At 44.2% G+C, this 27,881-nt stretch overlaps 1 protein-coding gene and 1 long non-coding RNA gene across 2 annotated transcripts; one reads left to right on the top strand and one right to left on the bottom strand.

Annotated features, from left to right (window-relative positions):
- On the top strand, positions 1-20,508 carry LOC125337144. Its single transcript, XR_007207984.1, has 2 exons — positions 1-120; positions 13,909-20,508. It is a non-coding gene; the product is annotated as an uncharacterized LOC125337144 (long non-coding RNA).
- LRRC38 (leucine rich repeat containing 38) lies at positions 12,039-26,923 on the bottom strand. The gene is made up of 2 exons (XM_048326494.1): positions 26,134-26,923; positions 12,039-14,221 (listed from the first exon to the last, which is right to left on the bottom strand). The coding sequence occupies exons 1-2, from the start codon at positions 26,882-26,884 to the stop codon at positions 13,968-13,970; spliced, it is 1,005 nt and encodes a 334-aa protein (XP_048182451.1). The 5' UTR covers positions 26,885-26,923; the 3' UTR covers positions 12,039-13,967.
- Positions 26,924-27,881: the final 958 nt, after the last annotated feature.

Here is a 27,881-nt window from a genome sequence, read left to right as displayed (position 1 = left end):
TCACTCCATGATTCTGTGATAAGGAAACCTCCTAAAACTACAGTTGCAGTCACTTCCCAGAGCAGAACTGCACGTCAGACACTGCCCCTCCGCTGCTGCAGAAATGAACAGTAATTACAGGTAATTACTAGTAATTTTGGGGGGGTTGTTCCTGCACACAGAGTGTCAAATTTGCTTAAAAATATTAGGGAAGGTTTAAATACTGTAGCATTTATTAGGCAATCTGTTGAAATATAATTAATTGTTGGTTTCCATTTCCATTGGCTGTTAAATATAAACAGTTATATTTTAGCATTAACTTAACTTCTGAAGGACTTAAGGACTTTATTAGTAAAATTTAGGTTTGTTATCACTATTTTTGTAAGTGTTGGAGGGCATAGGGGGTGGAGAAATAACATGGAGAATAATACCTGGTCATATTCTATGGACAATCAGCCTGAAATGTAATGCCAGGGCCCTGTACAGAAATTATTCATACCCAGCTCCCACACAGGTGTTTCATTACTGCCTCTCTCAGACCCAGGAAATCTGTTGTGTTCCCTCTGGTCCACTTTGGTTGCTATAGAAATGCCTTCAACTACATTGTCCAGTTCTTCTACTCCTGGTTAAATTAATTCAAAAGCCTGTGGTCAGGAGAGAGGGCTGAGCCTGTGTCAACATGTCTTTAGAAATGCATTAACAAGTTACTCCACATGTATAATTAATACGGACGAAGGAAACCTAGACTGTCACAAAGTCCATCCCAGTACATCTCTTTTGCTTCTTGATACTTTCTTTCCTTTTTTATGTTATTTCTAGAACACTGGTATAGTTCACTGTGTATGACTCTTGGAACATAATATAAGCTATAAAAGCCTTAATACCCTAATAAAACTATTTTGCTTCTTGGTGCATATTTTATACAATGAGCTCAAAGTGTTTTAACAGAGCTTGATTAAAAATTAAGCCTCTGTCCAGCTGTGTCAGGCAGGTAAGTAGTATCATATCCATTTTACAGATGGTTAAACACACAATAGAGAGGTTAACTGCCATATCCGTGGCTGCTCACTGTGTTACCTGCACTGCTGGCAGTGAGAGCACAGACCTAAATAAATCATCAATTCTTCATTGGGCAGCTGATGCACAGATCAGAGAAATGGTCTTGTCAGTTTCACTAAAAATAATTTTCTTCTAGTGGCTCTTTTAACCAAAAGAGAGACACATAAACCTCGGTCAGCCAAAAAATTCAATTTCATGTAAAAGGAAATCGTATTGAACTCTTTTGGTAAACTTTACGTAAAGCTAAGGTCAGAGAGAAATGTGACATTTTGAAACCACAAGTTGTCTTCTGAGATGACTCAGTTGGAAATAATTTGTTTCACTGATGAACTGGCTGGTATCTGGCAGTGCTTTGAACCATAGTGCTGAATGAAGAGTGAGCAGGGGACAAGTTCTTCTTCTGCAAGGTGACATCATTCATGAACTACATTTGACATAGTTCATATTCAATCTATAGTGATACAGAAGTTCCTTTTTTCTGAAGACAAGCAGCAGCTCAGCAGACAGGATCTCTGCCTTCCGAGTCCTTTCCCAGCACCTACAAAACCAGGCTCCCACAGACCCGCTGGGGAGCTGGGAAGGACAGAGACAGCTCCTTCCTACTCGCGGCTGCAGGCAGGAGACAAAAGCTTCTACAGAGGTTAAAGCCTGAGCTCTTGTTCCTTCCTGCTTTTGGGCCTTCAGGAAGCATGTTCCAGGCAAGGCAGGCTCAGTGCAGGGCCCGTGCTGTGCTGGCAGCCCAGAGGGAGAGATCCCTCCCTGCACGGCTCCGGCAGAGCCGGCTGTGACCCACGGGGAGCATCCCTCTATCGGGTCTGTGCTGGGGATTTGGTGAGAGGGCAGAAGGCAGAGAAACAAGTGCAGGACTGTGGGAAGTGGGATTTGATGGAGTGATTAATCTACAGTCCAGCTGGCAGACACAGCAGCTGTTGCTATTACAGTTCTGATAGCATTTCATTTATTTAAAAACCCGATCTTAAAGCTTTAATATCCGATCCATTTTAAATCGCTTGGTTTGAAGGTGGCAGCAAGGGGGATCATCTAGTAAAGAACATGGAATAAAAGACAGACAAGTCTTAGACGTCACTTTATGAGACAAAGCTTCTTAAACTTTTCCATTTAAGATTGGATGTCCCTAATTTTCTAGTGCTGCAATAGAAGGCAGACTTGACGAAGACTCCTTTTTGCTAACAGAAGGCAGGTGGAGAGCAATTTCATAACCCAAAAACGATTTCCATTAATGAAGTGAGTGCCCTTACTGACACTTTCTGAGCCATCCTGTTAAATAGAAAAATGGACAGTTGCCATGAAAGTTTAAGAATGAAGTCTCAGGAATTTATGATCATGATGGAGACACAGAAAAGGCAGGGAGAGAATTTCATCGGGAGAGAATTTCATCAGGAACTGCAACGGGGAGGTTGGATGAGTGCTGGGTTTTCCCTGTTGCCTGTAGGTATGGGCCAGAGTCTTCACCCTTTTCACATCCCTCCAGAGATCTGTGTGGCATCCCTCTATGATTCAGCTGGGAAGCAAAAATGCTCAAGTTTGGTGCCTGTGCTCAGTCACACACAGCTCTGGAGCCAGCAGCATGAGGGACTTTCCTCACAGAGCTGGGTTACAATCCTGCTGTAGCCTGGTGGGAGGAGATGACTCACTGTTTGTTTTGTAAGACTACAAGGAGACACCTTGAAGCAGAAAATGGCTTTGAAGTGCCAGCTTGCTTCCCAGAGCAGATGGCTGGGCTAGGCTGAGGTTAAAGATGTTCATTATAAATCCATCAGCAAACTAGGCCAGCGATGGACAGTGATTACCAGACAGTGACACCTTCTGCGTGACTTCAGCACAAGGGCTGCAGTCGAGTTTTGGGGAGTGGTTCAGATTCTTTCACAGAGCAGAGCCCTGGATCCAGAACACAGCTGGAAAAGCGGTATGGCCTCTGCAATCTCCAAATAATGCTGCCTATCACCCTAAATAATATTAGGATTCACCCCCCAAGTGCAGACACCACAAACCCAGGTAACTCCCATGCACTCAGATCACCAGGACAAAGGGCCCACACAAGAGTTATTTTCCTTCTTTCTGTATGAGAATGTGGAGAATAAATGTCCCCACCCCCATGACTGCAGAGTTCCCAGCGCCCAGGCAGTTTCCTCACCAGGTAAACCAGGGTATCATAGCAGTGAAGAGGATGGAGCTGCACCATTCTACTGGATGGGATCCAAAATCACTTAACACTGAAATCAGGATTGAAGCCAACTGCAACTTCTTTTGTCACAACACACTCAGGTCAAACAGAAAGCAGTTGCCTACTTTGATGCACTCACAGTCTCAGAAACCCCTCAGTGCTCTGTGGTGGATAATCTGCATCCCATACCCCAAACCTGAAGGAATCAGCCTGCATGGGATACTTTCCTCAAAAACAATACCAACTTCTCAGCCTAATGACTTCCGTTCCCTCAAGGAGTAATATAAATTAAATATTAGGTCTGTAGTCACTTCCCTGCCATACAGTGTAATATTAATGAATTTATGGTTCGAACACTTTCTGCTTTCATTTAAAACCCTACATTGTGGGGTTTATTTTAATTTGATTGTTAAAAAAAGCCATTCTGGACTGAAAAATCCCTAAAGCATCTTTTTCTTCAAATTTTTGTTTTAAAGATGATGTGTTTTTTTTAAGATGAGAACAATTTGCACTCGCAACATGATACCACTCTCGGAAACATAATTTAGAATTAGACTTTGAGAATTTCCTACCTCAAGTTGGAAAGAAATACCAGGTAAGTTTTTCTATAACTCTCTCCTGTCACTTTTTACCAAACTCCCGAGGTCAGTAAATATAATGACATTTAGGAATTGCCATAGGAAGAAACCAGTGAAACTACTCACAGAACACTCCTTTTTCTGGTAAAGATGCAAACTAGGGGGGTTTGGTTTTGGGGTTTTTTGTTTGCTTGTTTTAGTGGTTGTTTTGTTTTGTTTTTAAATAATACAGTCATAAGACAACTGAATTATTTTGGACAGGCAGATGTTGCAGGTTATTGGTTAGGATACTGCAAGTCTAAACTCACAATAGCTAATACTCCACAGTCCCCTGCCAATCTGTAGATTTTATCATCACCACATGGAAATTAAGGTTAAGTACTCAACAAAGGAACCGAAAAATAATGTTCTTCTGTGAAAATACAAGTCAATCTAATTATGCCTCATTTTCCTTTTTAATGATATCTACCATGCATCTCTCTCATCCTTCTGGTTGCCCCTGTGTTTTTAAAGCCATCAAATGCTGTGCTTATATGGAATCTTTGGAGCTCAGAGAAGTGTTTTCCCATCTTCATGTGTACAGTTCATAGACATAAAAAGGGCATCTTGATGCATTTGCCGAACTGACCAAAGTGACCTCAAGGTCATGTTCTGGTCATTTCCTCCCTTGATCCAAATTCACATTTGAAGCCAGATTTTCAGAGGCTAAGGAGTGATGCCAGTTGGTGAGAAGTATGACCAGGAGAAGAAAAAGGAGGAGTCCAAACCTAATCACTGATATTCCAGTGATAGTAAGTCAGCTTGGAAGAATGACCTCACACTCTGGAAGGGTTGAAGCAGAACCTGCCAGCACTATTGTCTGGATGGACTTTTTTGACTTAACAATTTCTGAGCTGATAAGAGATTTTTGTACAACCTTCTAAGTGACATCTCACATTTCATGTTCAAATGAAAGCTTTTGAACAGGCAAATGGTGCTTTGGTTGGGAGCACTAAACTTTGAAAATTCACTTGACATGAATTTCTGCTGGAAATAGACAATACAGAATCAGAGAATCACTGAATCACCAGGTTGGAAGAGACCTTCAAGATCACTGAGTCCAACCCATGCTCTAACACCACCTCAACTAAGCCATGGCACTTTTCCCATACCGTCCACTGTGGCTGGTCGGTGCTGGAGCACGAGGTGCTGCAACCTTCCTAAAGGCGTCTCCAAAGCGAAGCCACTTGGCAGGACCACCACACACACGTGCACGCACACACGCACGGATAGCTCCATATGGGTCAATGATAAAGAACCAGGAAGGGTCCTTGTATGGAGTTCCATGGGAGGAGTTTAATGCAGCCACACTCATGAAGGGTTCCAGGGACGAAGACAAAGAGGAATGGAGGGTCCAGGGTTTTATATGGGAGAAGAGGGAGCATCAGGGACCAATGATCTGAGGGCATGGGGGCGGTACACAGGCGGGACTAGGGTATGGGAGCCAATAGGAAGCTCTGAGGGAGTGGCAATGGGGTGAGGGCCAATGGGAGGAACCTGGAGTGGAGAACCTTCTAGGGCAGGAACATATAAAGTAACAAGGGGCGGAGAGGCCAATGGGCCAACCAGGGAAGCAGAACTGGGGTACATTAACATAGCAGGGCAGAGCATTCTGGGGGAAGCCTCTTCTGTTCACCCTAACCTAGCGAGGAATCTTTGGTACTAGGGACTGTCTCACCAGTGGTCTCTCTTTGTCTTTTGTACCACAGGCTCACTGGTTGCTGCAGCACTGAGTGCCGTATCCAATCTTTGAACCACATCCATGGACCGTGACTCCACCACCTCCCTGGGCAGATGATTCCAGAACTTTATCACTCTTTCAGTAAAAAACCTTTTTGTAACAGCCTAAATTTCCCTTGGCAGTGTAAGGCTGTGTCCTCTTGTCAGTGGTTGCCTGGAAAAAGAGACCAATCCCCCAACCTGACTACAACCACCTTTCAGGGAGTTGCAGAGAGTGATAAGGTCACCTCTGAGTCCTCTTTTCTCCAGGCTCAACAACCCCAGCTCCCTCAGCCGTTCCTCACAGGGCTTGTGTTCCAAGCCCTTCACCAGCCTTGTCTTCCTCCTCTGGACACGTTTGAGCATCTCAACGTCCTTCCTGAACCAAGGGGCCCAGAACTGGACACAGCACTCAAGGTGTGGCCTCACCAGTGCTGAGTACAGGGGAAGAATTACTTCCCTGGTCCTGCTGGCCACGCTATTCCTGATCCAGGCCAGGTGCCGTTGGCCTTCCTGGCCACCAGGGCACAGCTGGCTTGTGTTCTGTCGGCTGTCAACCAGTACCCCCAGGTCCCTTTCTGCCTGGCCACTGTCCAGCCACTCTGCCCCCAGCCTATAACGTTGCAGGGGGTTATTGTGGCCAAAATGCAGAACTCAGCCCTTGGACTTATTAAACTTCATCTTATTGGACTCTGCCCATCCATCCAACTGTTCCAGGTCTCTCTGTAGAGCCCTCCTACCTTACAGCAGATGGACACATGCTCCCAGCTTGGTGTCATCTGCAAATTTACTGATGGTAGACTCAATACCCTCATCCATGTCGTCAGTAAAATATTGAACAGAACTGGCTCCAGCACAGACCCCTGAGGGACACCACTGGTGACTGGCCGCCAGCTGGATGCAGCACCGTTCACCAGCACTCTCCGGGCCCAGCCATGCAGCCAGTTCTTGGCCCAGAAAAGAGTGCTCCTGTCCAAGCCATGGGCTGCAGCTTTTCCAGTTCACTGTGGGAGATAGTGTCAAAGGCCTTGCTGAAGTCCAAACAGACAACATCCACAGCCCTTCCTGCATCTACCAGGTGGGTCACCTGGTCATAAAAGGAGATCAGGTTGGTCAAACACGACCTACCTCTCCTAAACCCACACTGGCTGGGTCTGATCCCCTGGCCATCCTGTAGGTGCTGTGTGATGGCACTCAAAATAAACTGTCCCATTATCTTGTCAGGTACCGAGGTCAGACTGACTGGCCTGTAATTCCCAAGATCCTCCTTCCTACCCTTCTTGTGTGACTCCCTGCTGTCACATTGGCCAGCTTCCAGTCAGCTGGAACCTCACCAGTGAGCCAGGACTGTTGGTAAATGATGGAGAGCGGCTTCACAAGCTCATCTGCCAGCTCCCTCATCACCCTGGCATGGATCCCATCCGGTCCCATAGATTTATGAACATCCAACCGGCTCAGCAGTTCTCTGACTGCTTCCTTCTGGATGACAGGGGACCATCCTGCTCCCTGACACCATCTACCAGCCCAGGAGGACAGTTGTCCTGAGGACAAACCGTCTTTCCACTAAAGACCAAGGCAAAGAAGGCATTGAACACCTCCGCCTTCTCCCCATCTGCAGTCACTAAATTCCCTCCTGCATCCAGTAGAGAACCGAGGTTGTTCTTACCCTTCCTTCTGCCATTAATATATTTGTAAAAACTTTTTTATTATCCTTCACAAAAGTTGCCAAATTAAGTTCTAACTGAGCTTTGGCCTCTCTAATTTTTTTCCTATGTGCCCTAACAACCCCCTTAAATACTTCCTGAGATACCTGACCCTCCTTCCAAAGATGATACATCCTCTTTTTATTCCTCAGTTCCTTCATCAGCTCCTTGCCCATGCAGGCTGGACATTTGCCTCGTTGACTCATCTTTTGGCACACAGGGACAGTCCGTTCCTGTGCCCTCAAGATCTCTGTTTTGCCCACCTTTGCTGGACTCCTTTGTTTTCAAGGGCTGCTTCCCAAAGAATTCTTCAAACAAGTCTCCTGAATAGGCCAAAGTCTGCCCTCTGGAAGTCCAGTGTGAAAGTTTTATTGATGCCCCTCCTTGTTTCACCAAATATTGAAAACTCGGTAATTTCATGATCACTCTGCCCCAGACGGCCTCCAACCACCGCATCTCCCACCAGCCCTTCTCTGTTTGCAAACAGCAGATCTGGCACAGTCCCTCCCCTGAGGGGCTCACTCACCACCTGTGACAAGAAGTTGTCCTCCACACACTCTAAGAACCTCCTGGACTGCCTCCTCTCTGCTGTGTTAAGTTCCCAGCAGATGTCAGGTAGGTTAAAGTCACCTACAAGAATAAGGGCTGGTGATCCTGAAACGTCCTCCAGCTGCTTGTAGAATAAGTTGTCCACCTCTTCTTCCTGGTTGGGTGGTCAATAACAGACTCCCAGCAGGACGTCAGCCTTGTTGGCCTTCCCCTTAGTCCTTACCCAGAGGCATTCAACTTCATCGTCATTAGTTTCAATTTCCATGGCATCAAAAGCCTCCCTAATATAAAGGGCCACCTCTCCACCTCTTCTCCCTCTCCTGTCTCTCCTGAAGAGCTTGTAGCCATCCCCTGCAGCACTCCGGTCACGCGAGCCATCCCACCACATTTCCGCGATGGCGACTACGGCACAGCTCTGCTGCTGTACCACGGCCTCCAGCTCCTCGTTTGTTACCCGTGCTGCGTGCGTTAGTGTACATGCACTTCAGCTGGGCTGCTGACTTCACCCTGACTCTGGCTCACCAGCCCTGGGCTTGCTTCTGGAGAGCCTGGTTGCATCCTCTTCCCCCTTCAAATCTAGTTTAAAGCCCTCTCAATGAGTCCCACCAATTCATGGGCTAAAATCCTTTTGCCCTTAACAGAGAGATGGAGCCCGTCTGGCTCCAGCAGGCCAGGTGCCGTAAAAGATGCCCTGTGATCAAAGAACCTAAAATTCTTCCGATGGCAAGCCTTGAGCCACTTGTTGATGATGTGGGCTCTCCTGTTCCTTTCATCACTTGTCTCTGCCACCGAAGGGACTGAGCAGAGCCCCACTCAACCCAGTGCCCTTAAGTCCCTTTTAATTGCTTTGGTGCTCTTTTTTTCAATCTCATCACTGCCAGCCCAGAGTATCAACCATGGGTAATAATCAGAGGGCAGAATCAGCCCAGGGAGTTTCTCGGTAGTACCACGTACCTGGGTGTGACTTTCAGAGCTCACCACTGCTCACAGAAACTGGTAAAAAAGCAGCTCTGAGATGAAAACAAAGCAGCTTCAAAGCAAACTTGGCTCTGCTGAACAACTCTGGCCCAAGCTGGTTCACTCCTTACTTGCTGCCCACCTCCCTGCAAGCTTTTACATGCCACAAAATAAACAGTAGAAGCCTGCTCTGAAGTATTTACTGGTAGGGTTTTTGACAAGCCCCAAAAAAGCACATTATGTGCTGTTGATCCAGAGTTACACAACTCCACATGGCGTCAGGGAGCTCTGGGTGGGGTGTGAGAGCTGCTGGGAACTGGGGAGACACAGCATAATTCAAGTCCTGCTCTGTGACAGAGGGGCTGCTGTTGCTCTCTCTTGTCAGCTCAAAATTCAGTAGGTTTTTTTTCCTACTAACTCTTTACAATGGTAGCTGGGTGCTTGGATAAATAGTTGGACCTGTGGTTTTCCTGGTTTGATTGTTGCTATGGTGATTTGTGTTGCTGCACTGCTTAGAGGAAGCACCAAACTGGGACTCTGTTGTTTCAGATACAGTTGTGATATGAAGATACAGAAACCAAGACATAAAAGGGAAGATGATGTCAATGTGAGAGCACAAATCTGATTACAAAACCAGGTATTTTTGTGACAAAGCATCAGGTGTCATTAATAATATTTGTGGTTCCTCCATAGTTTTCTACAGTTCTATGTCAAGGCTCTATTGCTACAATGGTGACAGGGAGGACATGAAATAATAAATGGTTCTGGTGGCTCGTGTGTGTCACAGGCTGCCTGGCTCTCAGAACCCTTGGCAGATCTTACTCTGCAAGAAATTTAATTTCCTGGTGTATTATTTCTGGTTTCTTCTTGGAAAGACTACACAAGGATTCAGCATTCCAACATCACCTTCACCATGATGAATTACAAGGGCTTTCCTCCACAGTCAAGCATCCCAGTGCCATGGGAGGTCAGTGAAACAGGTTAAACCACAGGTGATTGAACATTGTCCTCTCAGAGGCATGGTTGGATTTGGACACTATGAAAGCCCTGCTCCTTTATTTTGGGAGATGTGAGCTGAACTTGGATGTGCCAGCCCTGGAAATAAAGTGATTTACTCACGGAGCAGGTTGGCAGCAAGTGCTGGGTCAGTGGAAGGTCCTGCACAGAGCTGCTGCCCTGGGTCTGCAGCCAGCACAGAGGGACCTTGGTTGGGGATGAAGGACAGGGCCCAGCTCAGGTCCCCCCAGCTGCTGCTCCTCCTCTGGGGCTCTACTGGGGGGACAGTTACAGCAAGCTCCAGTGTTGTCACACACCTTCTCTGCCTGCACAGGTGAGTGCACACAGCTCTTCCCACAGCTGAAAGACAAGCCCAGTTTTTGTCATTTTTCAGTATGCCAAGCTGAATTTTAACTGTCAGTGTATAATGGGTCACTCTCAACTCCTTATCTGAGGTAGGTAAGCAGTGTGGTCCTCTGTAGAAGCTTCCAGAGGAAGGAGCTTCCACCCTTTGAGGTATCCCAGTGCATTTTATGCCTCTGTAAAACCTGACCCATTAATGTCCATGTCTGAGCAAGAGCCAGAGCAGGAGCTGCCTCAGAACGATGGTGGCTCACTGGGGATGAAATGCTGCGTTTGGACAGTTGCTTCAGGTGATCTTTATTTTAATGTTTTGTGGATTACGGTTTTTTAAAACCCATGTGCACACTTCTAAAAGTCGGACTGTCTCAATGACATCATGCAGATTTGTTTTTTTGCACAGTTTTTGGATCCTCACACATACCAAGCTCCAGCATTTCATCAAGGAGACATATCTGCAGGCAGTGTGGCAGCTGCTTCCTGGCTCCTGGAGCCTGCAACACTTTATTTGGGTCACACAGAGCATCTTTCCTTCCCCTTGAAGCAGGTAAAATGTCTGCTCGGTTCTGACAGTGAAAGAGAGCAGCACGAAAGTGAAGCTATTTTAGAAGGGAAATTGTAAATGAAGGGCTTTGCGCAGTACGTTTCTAATCACCTACAGGCAGTGCTGCTGGAGCAAAGGGAAGCTAAATTCAGCTCTAACTTGGCACCACGGTAACTTCTCTGATCCTAATGTGGGTCACTGCAGCCCGAGCAGGGAGTGCAGGCTCACTACATCCCAGCCACAGAAACATCCCTGCACAGGAACACTCCTCATGTCCAAAAACCTGGAGAGGGTATTAGCTCTGTGTTATACCTTTGTGCAGCTAGAACTGCAATAGTAATGCAGCCCACAGGCCACTCTCTAGTGATGATGAAATTGGCTTTCAATTTTTGCAGGGGATCATTATGGCAATCACTAGCTCTGGCAATATTCCAACAGGAGAGTGGTTTGCTCTCAAGATTCCGTAAAATTAGAAAAATCCCAGTTAGAACTAAATCCAAGTTCTGTCTCACTTACTAGCAATTAGAATTATGAAAAATCAGTATTAATAGTTGGCAACTGTTGGTGCTGACAATGAATCAATATTACTAACTGGAGGTGTTCAATAGTTCTGAAATTTACATTACTTATAGGGAAAAATAGAATTTTGGAATATCATTAAAGTTTCTGATCCAGAAAAACCCCTACATTGCAAAATCACTTCGGTGTGATGCAGTATCCAGAATAGCAGCTTCCCAATATAAAGCTTTCCCAAGCCTCGCTCTCCAGCTTGTGCTGTGCTATGTGGGTGTCAGCTTGGTGTGCTCCTCGCTGTTCTGAGGCTGCTAAATTCCAGAGAGAACCAGGGCTTTCAGGGCTTTGTGTTGGGTTGAATAAAAAGTTACAAACTATAAACAGATCTACATCTTCCTTCTGAGGCACCGCAGTAGGGTGAACCTGCAAGTGAGGGCAAAACCCAGTCAAAATAGTTGGGTTTGATATGTGACCTCTGCAAAATTACCAAGCCTTCCAGGACAGTGGCACAAAGCCATGAATTCATTACCAGGGGCAGGGCAGATGTTTGCTGAAACATCCTCTGGTGACTCCCTGGGAAGTTTGGTAGGACAGATCATTTTGCTAGAGGGTTGCAAGTTTTGAGTCCATAATAAGTGTGACCCAGTTTCCTATTCCATGACTGAACAATTTGCACACCTCTAAATATAAAACTGTTGATAATGAATCCATATTTGTGGGAAAGGGAAGTGCCTCAGGAACTGCACTGGGCCACATGTGTTTCCAACCACCCCACAAAACCTCCCTTATAAAAGGTGAATCAGGCAGAGTTTTTGTCCTTTTTCATTCCCACATACAAATAAACATCAACCCCCAGGTTGAAATAATAAATATATTTGTGTTGTTTATAATCATGGCACTACACAGTGAAAATCATGTAATTTCATTTTTCTTGAAGGAATCGGAATAGAATAAGACAGTATTGATACACAACAGCCTCTCACTGTCCTACTTAACTCTGTCTCAGTGTGTTTTCTGAAGTAATAATCCTAACAATGGAAGCAATAAGTGCATTGAATAAGCTGTCCAGCGAGCAGAAATAAACACTCTCCTCCTGGTTGTGACCTCAGCGTGGTGCAGACCCAGTGCAAGCCCTGTCAGCCAAGGGAGCAACTCCAGAGCTGCCACTGCAGCCTGACTGGCCCGGGCTCAGCCCAGCCCGACTGCACCCCGGGACAGCCGGACAGGGCTGATCCTGAGGAACAGCCCCGGGGCAGAGCCCTCCCCCTGCAACCCCAAAGCACTTGAAAGGGATAAACGGTGTGGTGGTCACGTTATAGGTACTGGGACTGAGGCACGGACAGACAGTGGTTTGCTGGAGGTCTTCCAGCTGATCTCTGTTGGGTGGGGATCACCAGGAGTGCTGATGGAACGTGTCTGCTGGACCCTGTCACCCCTGATCACCCAGGGTGATTCCCTCCTACTGAGCAAGGCAGTATTTTAACCAAAGAGTGCTTTTTAAAAGAAATAATAGCATTTACAGTAGTTAAACAAATGCTACTTTTTATCAGCTCTATTTATAATAGCATACAGTCCTTAGCTTGCTTATTACTGTGTTGTTCATGACTTTAAGCCCTCACAGCTAGTCTAGATAATAATTTAAATACACAGAGCTTTAAAAAAATATTTCCATTACAAATATTTTAAAAATATACTTATCCTAAAAAGCTGTCCAGCACTATTCCAAAAATCTCTTGTAATAAATGTCTTTTTAAATTTTAACAAAAATATCTACTGTCATATAGAAGAGCTCAAGTTTTGACAAATCTAAAATACAGTCAGAAATATGTTGGGCCAGATTTCACTCTTGTTTATACAGTTGCCAATTTGGATCATGGTGTTCATCTCAGTCGGGTTATTCCAGTATAACCAGGAGCAGAATATAGCCCTTAGTGCTTTAAAATAGCTAAATGGACTGGATGCTGCAACAGTTACTGGTGCTGAGCATTATGGGGAGGGAAATCCTTTACTTCTCTGCATCTAAAAATGCAAAAGGATGTTATATTTAGGATCTGTGCCATGACCAAAGACTTAAAGACTTGCCAGGCATCTGCAGTGGATGACTCAGACCCAGAATCATATTCACTTACAGAATTTTTTTTTTTTTTTTTTTTTTGCTGAATGGTGCCTGCAATTGCTGTCATTAAATGCAGGATGAATGCTTTGGGAGAACTTTTGTAGGGGGAAAATGCCAACCTTCTTCTCACGCTTTCTATAATTCTAGGAATCATTTTAATTGCATTTTGCTACTTACAAATTTATGTGAGTTTTAATAAAATCTCCCAGTACTTAGATCTAGGAAGGACACTATTTTAAATTGCTTCTGTATTTTCCAGCTGAAACATCTCCATTCATCCAGTCCTTTTCAAAGTGTATTTAGAACAAGCTTCAAGCACTTATAAGAATCTGCATCTCATCAAGACAATCTGGAAACTCATCTTTTAAAACACTGGAGCTTTTTATGGCTTTTCCCTCCTTTTTCCTTCAATCTTCAAGTTTAAATGCAGTGTTTGATTAAGGACCATGGAAATCAACCTGGTCTGATTGCACCAGGGTACATGTGCAAGCAGAGGTGACAGTCTCAGATCTGCCATTCCTGCCTGTGACCATCAGTGGCTAGAAGGGATCCTTACACATTGTGACTTTATGTCACATTTAAAGCTTTTACTCTATTTGTTTTCCTCATAGACTTTGCCTGATGATCTGGTAACTGATAAACCAAGAAAACTTAAGGATATCAACTAAGTTCAGTCCTCACTGTCGTCTTCATCATCATCGTCGTCCTTGCTGGGAGCACACCTTTGGAAGCAGTGCACCAGGGTGGCCAGGAAGAAGCTGGAGAGAATTGCAGCGATGGACACGGCGACTCCAGAGAAGATGATGATAAAAAGATCTGTCAATGACAAACTGAATTTGCATTCACTAAAGCTGACCTCAGATAACTCATTCAGAAAGATCCTTCTGTTCTCCACAGGCAGGGAACACTGGATTTCATGGAGACCTGCAAGGAAGTGGAAAGGGAAACAAATCAGCAGAATATTGATGAATTCTTCTGTTGATCTGGGTCAGAGATTGAATGGCTGAAGAAATGTTTTAGGGTTAATTCCAGGTTTAGAAAATTGTACAATATTCAGGGAAAAATGGAACAACACTTGTCACTATCCAGAAGCCTTTACATAACCCCTTTGAGCAGATCCTGGAAATTAAGTTATTTTACCTTCAGTCTTCCAGGGATCAGGTGTGATCTAGGGCCATGATTTGGAAGATTTAAAAAAGTCAGTGTTGAACCCTGGATGCATCTAAACCTGGAGACCTGAAAGCAACTCCCACTACTCCATCTGAACACAAACTCTGACTCCAAAACAGGGTAAGAGGGATACTGAAGTTCCTTCCACACCCTTCTACATTACTTTCAATGTCGTTCCAAAACTACGGAATTTTTTTTTTTTTTTCTGGTCAAACAACAGTTTGGGCTTAATGGATGCTTGTTTGCCTGTGACCTGTTTCCACCTTTTCTCTCTGGCTGTCCTGATGCCATGCAAACTGACAGATATTGTTCCCCCCTGCATTACTGGAGAACGCCTAGAGCTGGGTTCTTTGTAGTGAAAGCAAAAACCCCCAGATTTATGAACTGGTGAGAATACAGTTGGATGCTGGATGGTAAAAGCACACGGTTCACTGCATATGCCCAGCTGCCTCTTCATTCACCACGGGGGAGCATCAATAGAGGGTTTTACCAGGGCTAGAATGGAACCAATACTAAGTGAATTAAGTCTGTAGAGCTGCTGGCAAGGCAGCTTTTGTCTCACTATTAAGGACATGAATGTAAAGGGGAAATGTAAGAATTGTGTGTTAATGATATGAGAACTGCTGCTGAATTACTTGATCCACTTTCACTCTACTGATGATCCCTGGATGTTCTCCCTGGTGTGGGCTCTGCCTTGCTGTGTGCACACAGAGCTCATGGCATTTCCATCCTACAGCTCTGCCATAGGACCATGATTTCACTTTAAACAAGGAGTAAGATTCCCTCTGCAACTGTGAATCCCGTTTTTCCTGTGGCTGGATAGCTGTGGCATGCGATGTTTTACTATTAAACCTGGGCTCCTCGAGTTAATGGTGCTGCCCTGACTGATTGTCTGGATCCAGCCCAGCCCAGCTGTTGTATTGATTTGAGAAGGAGTGGAACCAATTATCACCCTGACCTACTTGACCTTGTAATGAGTTTTGTATTAAATTTTGATCCCTAAAACCTGTCCTGTATCTGTTGTGTTTGCCTAAAGTTCTGTTGCCTTCCTCTTTCTCATGCTTTTCTGACTGAGAAGATCCTGAGAGCTGCCCCAGCAGTGTCAGCAGTCAGCCTGCCCAAGGCTCACTGGTTCCTGCAGGCAATCTGCTGCCCAAAGCCGTGCTGGTTTTCCTGAGCCCGGAGTGCACAGCAGATGGTGAACAAGCACAGCTGCCTCTGGAGATCTGTGAAACCTTCTGTCATCAGAACTGACCTGGAAGGGAAAGCAGCTACATGGTTTCAAACATCCTCTGAGACTTCTGGAAATCTGACCCTGCAATATTTGTATCACGTCTTGTGCACGAGCTGATACCCCAGAGCACTTGGGCACGCAGAGGCTGAGGAGGTACAAACCTGTCCTCTGCGGCCTCTGACTGAGCTCCTTCTGCAAACCTGCCTACTGAAAGAACTGAGAGCTGGCCACCAAGTCATATTTTCATTTCAGTAGGACTTGGAAGTAGCAGCTCTAGGCATCAATCAGAGTAAGCAAAATGGGGGACAGATGGATATCCTTCTGTGTTCAAAACCATGAGAAATGAGGGAGGAGGCAAAAGCCATAGGCTGGAATTTCAAGACCTGTGTCTTTTTCATCAGATTTTAAAAAGCAAAGATATTTTCAGTAAATAAATATAATCCTGACAGTAATCAAAGCAGTTGCATGAGTGTAACATATTGCAAATTCATTTGAAGAGGAAATCCTTGCTAATAGGAAAACATCACTGCAGCATTTTGGCAGGAAAACCTGCACCAAGTGAATACGGCACTGACACAAATTCCATTTCACTTGTAGCAAGCACAAAAGTTTCTGTACAACTGTGTTTCTGTAAAAGAAATCACTCTAACAGAGGCTGAGACCTCCTGAGAATTGCTGTTTTCAGAGCAGCTGAGTCAAGCTCCTCAAAAGAAAGAGGGCACAGGTGACCATAAGCAACTCTACTTTTTAAAATTTCTATCCAACTGCAAAAGAAATTCTCAACTGCCAGCATTTAAAATACCTCTGTGCTGGAGTGATAGGATGGAATATCAGATCTGAGCTTCATAAGGAAGGAAGTAGAAAAAGAATATATTGAACAAAAAAGAGAGCAAAGAAGACTCCAAAAGAAAACTCTTGTCTTGAGCAGTTCTACATACTGCAGCCCTTGGCTTTAGAGCTAACTTACCATGGCAGCATTTGCCCAGGATCCCAGACATGGAGAGGAGCTCGCTCCTTCCTTCCCAACAGCAGTTCTGCCATGGATCAAAGCTGAGCCTGTGAGCTCTATTCCTATTTCCCTGATGCTTTCACTTTACATCACAACACACAGAATGCAAACAGCAGAGGATCTGCAACACACCAAGGCACTTAGAGGGTATTTCTTGTTATGAGAATCAGTGTACTGTAAGGATTTTGAGACTCATTATACAATAAGGGGAAATAAAGACGCTCCTCTCCATGTAGCCATGGGTACTGGAATCTAGGTCATGCTCTCAAACCAAATAGATTAAATGGGAATTTGCTACTTGCTTTATTCTGTGACAAGCCAACAGGCTTGTGTGGCCTCAAGTTTTTAGAGAATTCTTAGTTGTTGGGAATAACAGATGCTAGTAGAGGAAATACAGCACCACAGACCAGGGGCCAGTGCAGGGGCCTCGCTTGCTCCCAGCTGTACCTTCAGCTGCGCTGTGTGTGCACCACCTTTTCCAAAAGACAGGAGTGAGCTGAACTCTGCTATCCACTCACAGGGCAGTCTCCTAAAGCTGTGCTGGAAGCAGCCTGGGAAGACTGCAGAGCTCGGTGGAAGCACGTGGCAGTGACTGAAGGAAAGGAACGCTGATCATTCCGTCCTGTTGGGTGGATGTTTCTTTTCGCTCGGTCGTGACACTGTTGAAAAACCCAATACAGCCAAACAGAAGCTTTTCTTTGGATTCCAAAGAGAATTTGGAACAGACTGTTCAGTTGGAACAGCAGTAAGACCAGCAGTTCTATCTCTGGTGGCACAAGGAATTTCTCCTCCCAAAGCTGATGCAGTGGTTGTTGCACCAGAGCTTCCAACTGTTCACCTGAAAATATCATCACCTGCAGGTCACACACATCTGCTAAAGATGGCAAATGGACAAACCCATTTCATCTGCTTCCCTCCATAGAAACATGGCCTTGGCTTTACATTATTTACAAGCAGGTTGTTCTTACGACATGACAGTGCAGAGAATTGATGGTCTGTACCCCACCTGTCCTGTTGCATTGGTGTCCACGAATAGATCCATCTTTGCTCTTTGCTTGGGCAGGAAGTAATTCCAGGGCATTATACACCCTCTGAATGAACAATGAAATAACAAATGACTTCTAGAAAGTGATCAGTATTAATTATAGAGTGTAGACTTTTTCCTCTGTGTGATTCTGTTGCATCTAGACTGGCTCAAGCAAATCCCTGTCCCCACACACAACCTCTGGAGGACAGGAGATGCCATTTCCCTTCAGCTCTGCTTTCACACACTTTTACTTGAATGGTAATAGCTTTTATTGTTTTTTCGGGGGGTTCTGTATTTTTCAATTATTTATTTATTTATTCTGTAGAATTTATTCTTTTAAAAGACCAGCCTGGTTGTTGTCAAGGGCATCTCAAAGCAGCTTGCTATTTAGTGCTTGGCTGCAGCAAGAGAGCCTTTGATGACAGTTATATATATCTACCTCATTGCGCCCACAACCTATTCAAGGAGTTGCTTCTTCATACCAAACAAAATTGTAAATGAAATAACAAGTGGGAGTGTGCTATAAATACACAGCTTGGGTTATTTTGGTCAGGGCCATCCCATTATCTGTAATGACTCCAGCTGTCCAAAGGACAATGTCACACACCCTGTATCCTTCTGCTATGTCATCAGAAGGAGCAGATGTATTGCACTGGTACTGATTGCTTTGAAGTGCCAGGCAAGGGACAGGTGCTGGATTCTACACGGGCTTGTCTCAACACTGGAAAAAAAAAAGGATGAAAATACAGGTCTATACCCTGAGGAAGAGATTGTCTAAGTAACATGGGAAGTGTGAAAATGCTGGAATTCCAGAACCACAATGCTAAAAGGGAAGGTGGGTTTTTAAAAAGAATTAAATTCTCAAATAGGTTTCAGAACAATATGACTTTGAACGCCTTATATTAGAGGAGTACAACTCCACCAAGTACAGCACTTAAACCCTTCCAATAAATCACAGGCAATTGGGCTGCTAGATCCTAAAAACCACTCTGAGTTTGTTTCTGTACAGGACTATGCCCAGGCTGAAATCCTTTAAATCCTGTAAAACTGAACCTCCTAAAAATGGAAGCAGCCCAAAAACAGTCTGCGTGCAAATAATGAATAATTTCCTTGTAAATTACTGAAAACAGACCAACAATGCTGTAATGCCCCAAAGTTATAACTGGATGGATCTCACCATCTCAAAAACCCCACAAAAGCCCAGAGGCCCTGTTTCATCTGAACCCTGCTGGGACTTTGTAGCCATAATCCAACCACGTTTCTCACAGGTTCTTGTGATGAGGAATTTTTAAACCACTGAGTGCACTGACATTGCCTGCTCCTGGCTGTGCAGTGGGTTTTCCCTGGATGTATTGACTGATGCCCTACTGCTCTGTGAGCTTTGGTTTATACTCCCCTAGCTAAAGACAAGCATCAAGAGGCATCACTTTCCCCAGGTCCACTTGACTTTGTTTTGAAGGACTCCTTGTGCCTTTCTGTCTCTGCTTATTTCTAATCCCTCTGCTAAATACATCTCTTATTGGAGAACTTCTGGAATTCATTATCACTTCAGTGTTATGGTCTGTCTGTTAGCAGACAGAGATCTATAATTTTGGATGCTGAATTACAAAACAAAACAAAACAAGAAAACAGGAGAAAAACAAAAAGAAGAAAAAGAAGCCTCAAGTCTGTTGGGGTCTTTTGGAGTTCACAAAAAGCAGGTACCAGGAGAAGTAGTTTCCTACTGTTCAGCAATAGGCAGCAGGATGAGATAATGCAAACACACACTGGAACGTGCACTAGGATGTATAGGAAATACATCCACAGAAATATCTGAAACCATAAATGTTTAAATGGGCTACATGCACACATGTTCATTACTATGGATACAGTACATGTAAGAGCACTACAATAGGCCTTTTTTTAGAGTGAATTTGGTATTTGCCCTTTTGGGTGGAATTTAGCTGTTTCCTCATGTTGGTGAATGTAGTTGACACAGATTTGAAATGTTTAAATGTGGCATGTTGTTTCTTGTGTGGTATTTTGCTCCCAGCTATGGTTTGCCTTAGTCTCCTTAAACACTGTCACAAATGTATTAAATGTATTAATAAGCAGTGAGAGAGGCACTGCCTCTGAAGTGAGATGAGATTTCATTGAAAATAGCCTCGAGCAATCAGAACAGTAAGGCTTAAAAAACTTGAAGCCTAGATTTAGGTCCTTAAATAAAACTTTTAGGGCCAAGTGTCCTAAAGATTTGCAGAACAACTTCAGAGGGTACTTAGCAGTTTGTCTCAATGCCTAAATATAAAGTTCAACATCAGGTATTCACATCTGCAAATGTTGTCCTCACATCTTTAAATCTGTGAAAGATGGAAGTACTCCAAATAACCTTAGGATGGAAGAAACAGAGTGAAAAGCCAGTGGCAGTCAGATCATTTTACTGAAAATGTCTGGGAGATCAAATTATATATTTATATATGTATATATAGAAACAGATTTGATGCGCTTGTTAAGGAATACAATTTCTGTGAGGAGCTTCTGCTTGAGCGGGATAAAAGCTGCTGAATGTGTGAAATGTCTTAGGGCTTTTAATTCCTTCAGATCTTCTGTTCTGTCCTGGTGATGTGGAAGCATGTGCATGATACTGGGGGAGAGCTGATGGTTGCAATGGACAGAACAGCCTGTCCTTTCTAGCTGCAGCTCGCTCAGGTTCTATATTGGTATATGAAGCTAAGGAGCCTTCTCTCCACAGCAGATGAACAAATAAGTGCTAATAAAGACTGATAAGTCAAGAGGACTTGTAAAACGCTCCGTTTCTTCTCTGGCTGTTGGTTCAAATGTTAAACAAAACCTGTCCTCTCGTGTCATTATGATGCTTTGTTTTAAAGACAATATTTAATATTTTCTGTAAACCCAGTAAAGGCCTGGACTAGTGAAAGGAGAGATTGTTTAATTTATAGAATAAGTTATGCAATAGATCTCAGATTGGAATGGGATCACAGAAAGAGCCAAGAAGCAAGAGATGGTTACCTCATGGAATGAAATTTCTTAACAGGCTTAGAAAAATCATTCCATTCTTCTGGGTCTAGAAGGGTTTAGAGGGCAACTCCTGTGAGGGGCAGCTGAGGGAGCCGAGGGGGGGCTCAACTGGAGAAAAGGAGGCTCTGGGGGGACCTTTTGGCTCTGCACAACTCCCTGACAGGAGGGAGCAGCCAAGGGAGGGGTCAGGCTCTGCTCCCAGGGGACAGGACAAGAGTAAACAGCCCCAAGCTGTGGCAGGGGAGGCTCAGGTTGGACATCAGCAGGAATTTCTTCATGGAAAGAGTGGTCAGGCACTGGAAGGAGATGCCCAGGGAGGTGTTGGAGTCCCCATTCCTGGAGGTGTCCAAGGAAGGACTGGACATAGCACTCAGTGCGCTGGGCTGGGGACAAGGTGGGGATCGGTCACAGGTTGGATTCAATGACCTTGGGGATCTTTTCCAACCTAAATGATTATATTTTATGATTCTCACTACACTGATTCACTTCTGAATCTCTCTTTTAGGACTGAATTCAGTCTGAGTTTCCTGCTTACAGCCTCACTGTCACCTGCTCTTGGTTTTTTTCCTGCCTCCTCTCACTGCCATCCTTCTGCCCTGCTCTTTTTCACTGAGAGGCTTTACCTGGAAATATGCCCCTTTTCCAGAATTTACCTGTCCATCCATACTGAAGAGGTCTTGAAAACTACAGAAGCATTTCAAGTAGCTAAACAGCATCTGTGTCAGTACTGACACTAAAACCCTCTTGGAGTATCTTAAAAATGTGTAGCCACTGCCCACAACTTTCCAAAGAGGAGCAACAGTTGACCAAATGAGCCCTGAGCACCAATCCTCACCTCAACTTTGGCTACTTCAATTTCAGACATTCAGAATATCTATTTTATTTATCACAGCCCAAATCTATTCGGAATTCTGTCTCTGGCCACTTCTGAATGAGTTTTTAAATCTTCCTGGAAATACAAATGTACACAGGCTATCCATAAAAATGCTCAGTCTAAACCTTTGCTAAAAGTCTTTCTAATACTGTTTTTGTAGAGAGCAGCAAAATTTTTAATTCTTGCAATGGGTAATGGGGAACTTAAATAATGAAACAAATAATTTAAATAATCCCAGAAACTGTATACAACTTCCCAAAGATAAAGGGAAGAAAAGAAGTGAAAAGCAAAACGAGGGCAAGATGACAGAAAGGAGACACTACAGTCACACTCCAAGGAATACTTAAGCTCTAATTAAAAGTGATGTTAAAAATGCATTAGTCATTAGCAAACAAGGTCACAGGCCCAGCTGCCCAAAGCATGTACACAGAAAATAAAAATCAGCAACAGAGATGTCAACAAAACCCTTCAATGTGGCCATTGGAGATTACTTGTATTGCTTTGTTACAGGCATTTATCTGAATCCAGTCCCTTCATCCTGATGGGAACCTCAGAGAGATTCAAGAAATGTCTTTTGCACTAATTTTAAACAAGATGTTTCAGCAAAAAATTATTCCATCAAAGCCCTTTGTATTTAAACACTGAAATGGAATCTGTTCTGTAGTCATTTGCACCAGTGACAGTCTTTGGCTGGCTGAGCACTGAGTTTCAAATAGTATTACTAAAAGAACTAGGTTAAGAGATGAGGCAAAAAAAGAAAAGTGCATTTTTAGCCAAGATAAATGCGAGGAACAACAAACTCTGAAAGCAGAAGGAAGCCTGGCCAATACGAGAAATCGCTGAGTGTATTTTTGTAGACCAACTTAGGCATTGGTTCTTTCAAGGTATTTTTTTGTTCTATGAGTTTTCATGGCCCCATGGAGTAAAACCTTCCATGAAAGTTTTCATAGCTCCCTTTGTAGGGATAAAGATCTTACAGCAACTTTTCTATTTCCAAAAAGATAATCCCATATTCTTGATAGCCATACTCCTCCTGATGGGAAGGCTTTAATATGTATCATTTGCCACCATGTGCCATTCAGATGGAACAAATGCCTACATAACCAAACATCCTTCTACAGAAAATCTTTCAAGTGTTGTACTTAACCATTGTGACCCACAGCAAACACTTTGTCTTCTCCAGGAAAAAGAACTCTTCTATTTTTTCCACTTACCACCATCCCACTGTTCTTCACAGTTCCTTTGCCTACTTTGCACTACTCTCACTAATTTGTTTTTAATCAATTACTAACCAAGTCAGAGGGGAAAATTGTAGTTTTGTTTTGCAGTATGATGAAAATGCTGGTTTTAATATCTCTTTATGGTAAGAAAAAGTGTTTGCTGTTTTAAAGTGCTAGGTTCAATCACAAAACTTTTAGTGCAGTTTTTTAATGTCTGCCTGCAAATCTGCCAGGATGAGGGTATCATCTGGTAAGGGTATTCAACTAAAGCCAATTAAGCCTTTACTTAAAATTTAGGTGAGATGAATAAATGCTGAAATCTGTAAAATTATTGAAATCCCAGCTGTTTGTGTGAAGCGACAATTGGATGAGCAGAAGCAGCTCAGCTAGGCAGAGCCTTTCCAGCCAGCTGGGCAGGCAGGTCAGCAGAAGTTAGAACTTTACAAGCTATTTCTGGTATCATGCCAGGAGGAAAATGGACCTGGCTCCTGCTAAACTAATGAGTTGAAGTATGGCTTTTGTTAGATCACTGAGTCCTCCAGAGACCTTAATTACAGAGGGACAGAGCTTCAGGATCAATTCTTGAGATTTCAGTTCACAGTGACAAAACTCCCCTTTTTAAATCCACTTGGTATTTCTTTTGCAAAAGCCAAGGGCAACTTGGGCTGACGAGTTCCCTGCAGTGCTGCAGTGAGAGGTGGAGCAGTGGCTGGGCTTAGTGAATGGTTCAGTTACTGAGGAACTTCCCTCAGACGGGAACATTCAACTACTTTAGGTGTCATTCAAAGTGAGGAATCTAAATGAATGCCCAGACCCTAAATCTGTCTGCAAACATCCTTCTCCTGGCCATGTGTACAGGCCATGCAACACAAACCCTTGAGCTGCTGCAGAATTCCAAAGCAGAAGCAGCCAAGATCTTTTCTTGGGCTCTGGAAATGCATCCCTATCTTTCCTCCTGTATTTCCAGACAGAAAGCCTGCTGCCCTACTTTTCCTGGTGTGTTTGCTGCAAGAATCCTTCGTCTCCAGCCTTACAGCACTATCAGGAGGAGCCAGGGAGCCTGAATGCTCAGCGTTTAGTGAGTTGCCCTTCCCACTCTTCCCAGGAAAGGCTAGGGAAGCATGGCCTTCGATAAGTATAACCAGACAAGTAACACTAATTTAATCAGTTCCTAATGGGTATCATGTTGTGACATCATTAAAAACTGGAAACTGGGTGTAAAATGCAATCAAATCATAATTCTAATAGTTTAACTCTGACTTTCCAAAAGTTGTTTTGCAAGGCACGCAGCTGTGGCCATGTATTTCAAAAAGTCATTGGGACGGTCTTTCCTTTTTGGGGTTAGTTTTGCACTCACCTTCGTGAAGAATGTTTTGGTGCTTTATTAAAGGAGACAGTGACTGTTTTTGGGGCAGCATCTCACAAGAAGCCCTGGTGCTTTTCTGCATCCATGCACATCTCTCACTGGCATGGCTGGGTGCAAAGAGAGCAGGGGATTCGTTCCAGGGAACAAATCCAAATCCTTGCAGGACAGCTCTGATCAGATAAACTACTTGAATATTTGCTCCTTCCCTCTTTGTCTTCCCAAATCAAGTCTTAGTTAAAGTTTGGAAGATCTGGATAAGATAGTAATTGTTCAGCTATTTGGCCAAAACACAACTATGGATGAGAGAAAACTCTGTGGGAAAGCATCTCTGAACTTGGAAGACACTGGGAAACTCTGGCAGTGCTATGGGAAAGCTCGGTCACTTGAGATTTCCAGACATGAGTTTAGATACACTTTAAAACACCAAGGGTGCAGCAGAGAAAGAGGTAGGACAGACTCAGACTGAACAGACTTAGTCAGGATCAAGGGGAACAACCTGGAAGTTCAGTAAAAGCCTGGGGAAAGTGAATTGCTGTGTGAACTGATGTTCAGCATTAGAAACAGGCAAATACTTGATTCAAACTGAGCAAACTTTAGCTAAGGCATCAGGAAAGGTGGGATAATAGGCCCAGTTTGGTTTAGAAAGAATTAAGATCAAAATTTCACTGAGACAGAGAGGAAAAAACCCAACACTTTTCCCTCAAATAACTTCTTCCTTAAAACACCTCACTTACAGCTAAGAATATTCAGGGCAACATAGATGAGTGTATTAGAAAAATGCTACCCAAGGTCACAAGCATGGGAAGAACATGAATAACTGACTGCAGTGTCTGAACCTAGAGTGACAGGACACAGGAGAACAGCTTCAAACTGACAGGGAGTAGGTTTAGATTGGATATGAAGAAAAAATCCTTCCCTGTGAGGGTGGGGAGGCCCTGGCACAGGGTGTCCAGAGAAGCTGTGGCTGCCCCATCCCTGGAAGTGTCCAAGGCCAGGTTGGATGGGGCTTGGAGCACCCTGGGACAGTGGAAGGTGTCCCCTCTGGGGCCCTCCCAAAGTTTCCCTGCTCCCAGCAATCTGCCTTTGGGAGCAGCTGGTGCTGCTCAGTGGCAGGACTTTATGCCCTGGTGCTTGTTGGGAGACATGAACTGTGAGATGATCTCCTGCTAAAGCTGGATTAAGAGAGGCTTTGGGGTCTGGTGGGACATGTGGAGCAAGAATCTGGATTCCCTAGACATGGCAGTCTTAACACTTTTATTTTGCCCCCCTGTGCCTTTCTCAAAATTACTGGCTCAAATACCAGGCTTATATGTCTTACATTTTGGGGGGTTCCAAAGCCGCTTCAATTTATTTCTCATGTTGGAAGCAGTGCTATTTTAATGAAAAGAGCCAAAATCGAGATACTGAAGTGTTTGAAACACAGCGCATCACAACAGAATACTTCCAGGAATGGGCTGAAAATCACATTTGCACAAAATGGGGCTTTAACTCCTTTATAGCAGCTTTATAACTGAGCAGCAAAATGAGAGGAAAATCAGTTTTCCTAAGGAGCTGGCACAGAATATTTAGCTGCTGAAAGGGCTTACTGTAGAAAACATATTTACCAGAGAGAAAATGAAGTCTGGAAGAGAACCAGCTCTGGGCTGAATGAATTTGAAAAGGCTCTTTCATTGCCTATGTAAGTTTAGTCTGTAAATCAAAATTATTAGGGGTTAATTTTTAAATTTTATTTCTTAACTGGGAGGAGGACCTGCTGCTAAAAGGAGCCAACATGGATTTAATGGGCTTGTTTGTTGAAAGCATGCAATTACAGCCTGAGCATACTGCAGGCAGCACACAGACAATGGGAGCAGGAACCCTCCTGCTCTCCCAGCCACACACAGACACAAAGACTGCACTGAGAGCCACAGAGCTTTACCTTTCTGGAGCTTGGATGCATTGTCCTGTATCCAGCTGAAAAGATTGGCAAAGTCACAGTCACAGACCCAAGGGTTGCCCTCCAAGCGGATGGTCCGCAGGGAGGGCAGCGCTTCCAGGGCTGCCACGTTTAGGCTCTGTAAATTATTGTCATTCAATTCTAACACTTGGAGCTGGTCCAGGTTCTCAAAAGCAGCCTCATCCACATCCACCAGGTTATTGTTTCCAAGGCTCAATTTTATCAGTTTCTCTGCTGATTTGAATATCCCAGCATCTAGCTGTGTTAAATTATTGTAGCTTAAGTCTAAATACACCAGTTTGGTAGAACTGCTAAAAGTGCCCTCTTCTAAAGAGGTGAGGGAGTTATTCCTGAAGTCCAAATAGACTAGATCTCCATAAAATATAAAGAAGTCAGCTGGTATCGCCTGAATGTTGTTATCAGCTATAAGAAGTTTCCGTACATCCAATGGAAAGGGATTAGGAACACTTGGGAGTCCTTGATCCCGGCAGTCTATGGTGTGGTAGTCCATACAGCTACAGACAGCAGGGCAAAGATGACCCCCGGGCAGGAAAAGCAGGCAGGCAAAGCCAGCAAAAGGCAGGAGGCAGGAAGGAAAGCATGGCAACATCGTCAAGGATCTGAAGGCTGTGATGAGCACCACTTCTAGGAGAAAGACATTTTGCTCAGCTGAGCAGGAGTGCCTGGTACTTGTGTGTGTGTGTGTGATTGTATCCAGGAGATCACGTATCATCACAGATCCGATAGCAGCAGTCTGGAGGGAGAGGGAGGAGAGAGGGAGGGAGGCAAATGTGAGGATTTACACTGTCAGAATATTATGATGCTGTACAGGGTGAGGAAAGAGATGATTGGGTACAAGGAGGATCTTTCAAAGGACTCCCTTGCTTTTGTGAGCTAAAAAAAGCCCAGAGCCTGTTTGAATATTTGCTGTATATTCCAGCAAAGGGGAAATCACACCTGATCCTGTGACTCTGACAGCAACAGCTTCTGCTTAAAAAGCCCTTCAGGTAAAAATCCCTGATGGGATCACTTAGTGTGTTTCTTAGCAGGACCCTCCATCAAGGTGACCAACAGCTATGGAAATGCAAGCGAGTGTCAAGCAGTGTCCTGCATGCCTGCTAAGGACAGTTTTCCCTTTTATTTGTAAAACAGGGAGGAGAAGCAGGGAGCCCAAAGACAAGGAACACTGCTTTGTGCTGTTTCTGGATTCTTCAGCTGTTAGAGCAAGCTTGTTCACACTGTCTAAATATGACTCAGTATCTTTTAACCAAGAAGAATAACCTACAGCAGCAACAAGGAATATAGTCTCCAAAATGAGGGGCTTTTCCTTCCTGTTTTAATGACCCAAAAACCTACTTTCTACTACAGCACCAGTAATGTCTGTTGGGCCACATAAAAGTGCAAAATGTGGATCAAATCTTTAGCTGGTTAAAACTGAACCGGTTTTCTTCATTTTAAGGGGGTTGAAATATTTGACAGTCAATCTGCCTGTCTCCTGTGGGACAGCAGAAATGATTTTGCAACAAGGCATCTGTGTTTTCCTGACATCCTCAAACCCACACCTGCAAAGGCAAGTCCTCAGCCAGCTACACACTTAACTTTTAACTCCATCCCTCCCTCTTTGTGCCGGGTGTGTAAGCAGACAATGGGACTGGAGAACTGGGGTCACACCTATGGGCTGTGATGGAAGATTTTTCTAGAGACAGATGGTGTTTGGGTGTGTGTATCCT

This window comes from Corvus hawaiiensis, chromosome 22 (genome assembly GCF_020740725.1).
Source record: "Corvus hawaiiensis isolate bCorHaw1 chromosome 22, bCorHaw1.pri.cur, whole genome shotgun sequence".
Lineage (NCBI taxonomy): Eukaryota > Metazoa > Chordata > Aves > Passeriformes > Corvidae > Corvus > Corvus hawaiiensis.
This window is presented reverse-complemented; position numbering and strand designations above follow the sequence as displayed.

What these genes read in the sequence shown, in the direction of transcription:
- LRRC38 (XM_048326494.1), bottom strand. Translation starts at nt 26,884, where the DNA reads ATGATACGTGATCTCCTGGATACAATCACACACACACACACAAGTACC. An exon ending in TGCATCCAAGCTCCAGAAAG is followed by an intron (nt 14,222 to 26,133) that starts GTAAAGCTCTGT and finishes ACTTCCTTGCAG; the next exon opens with GTCTCCATGAAATCCAGTGT.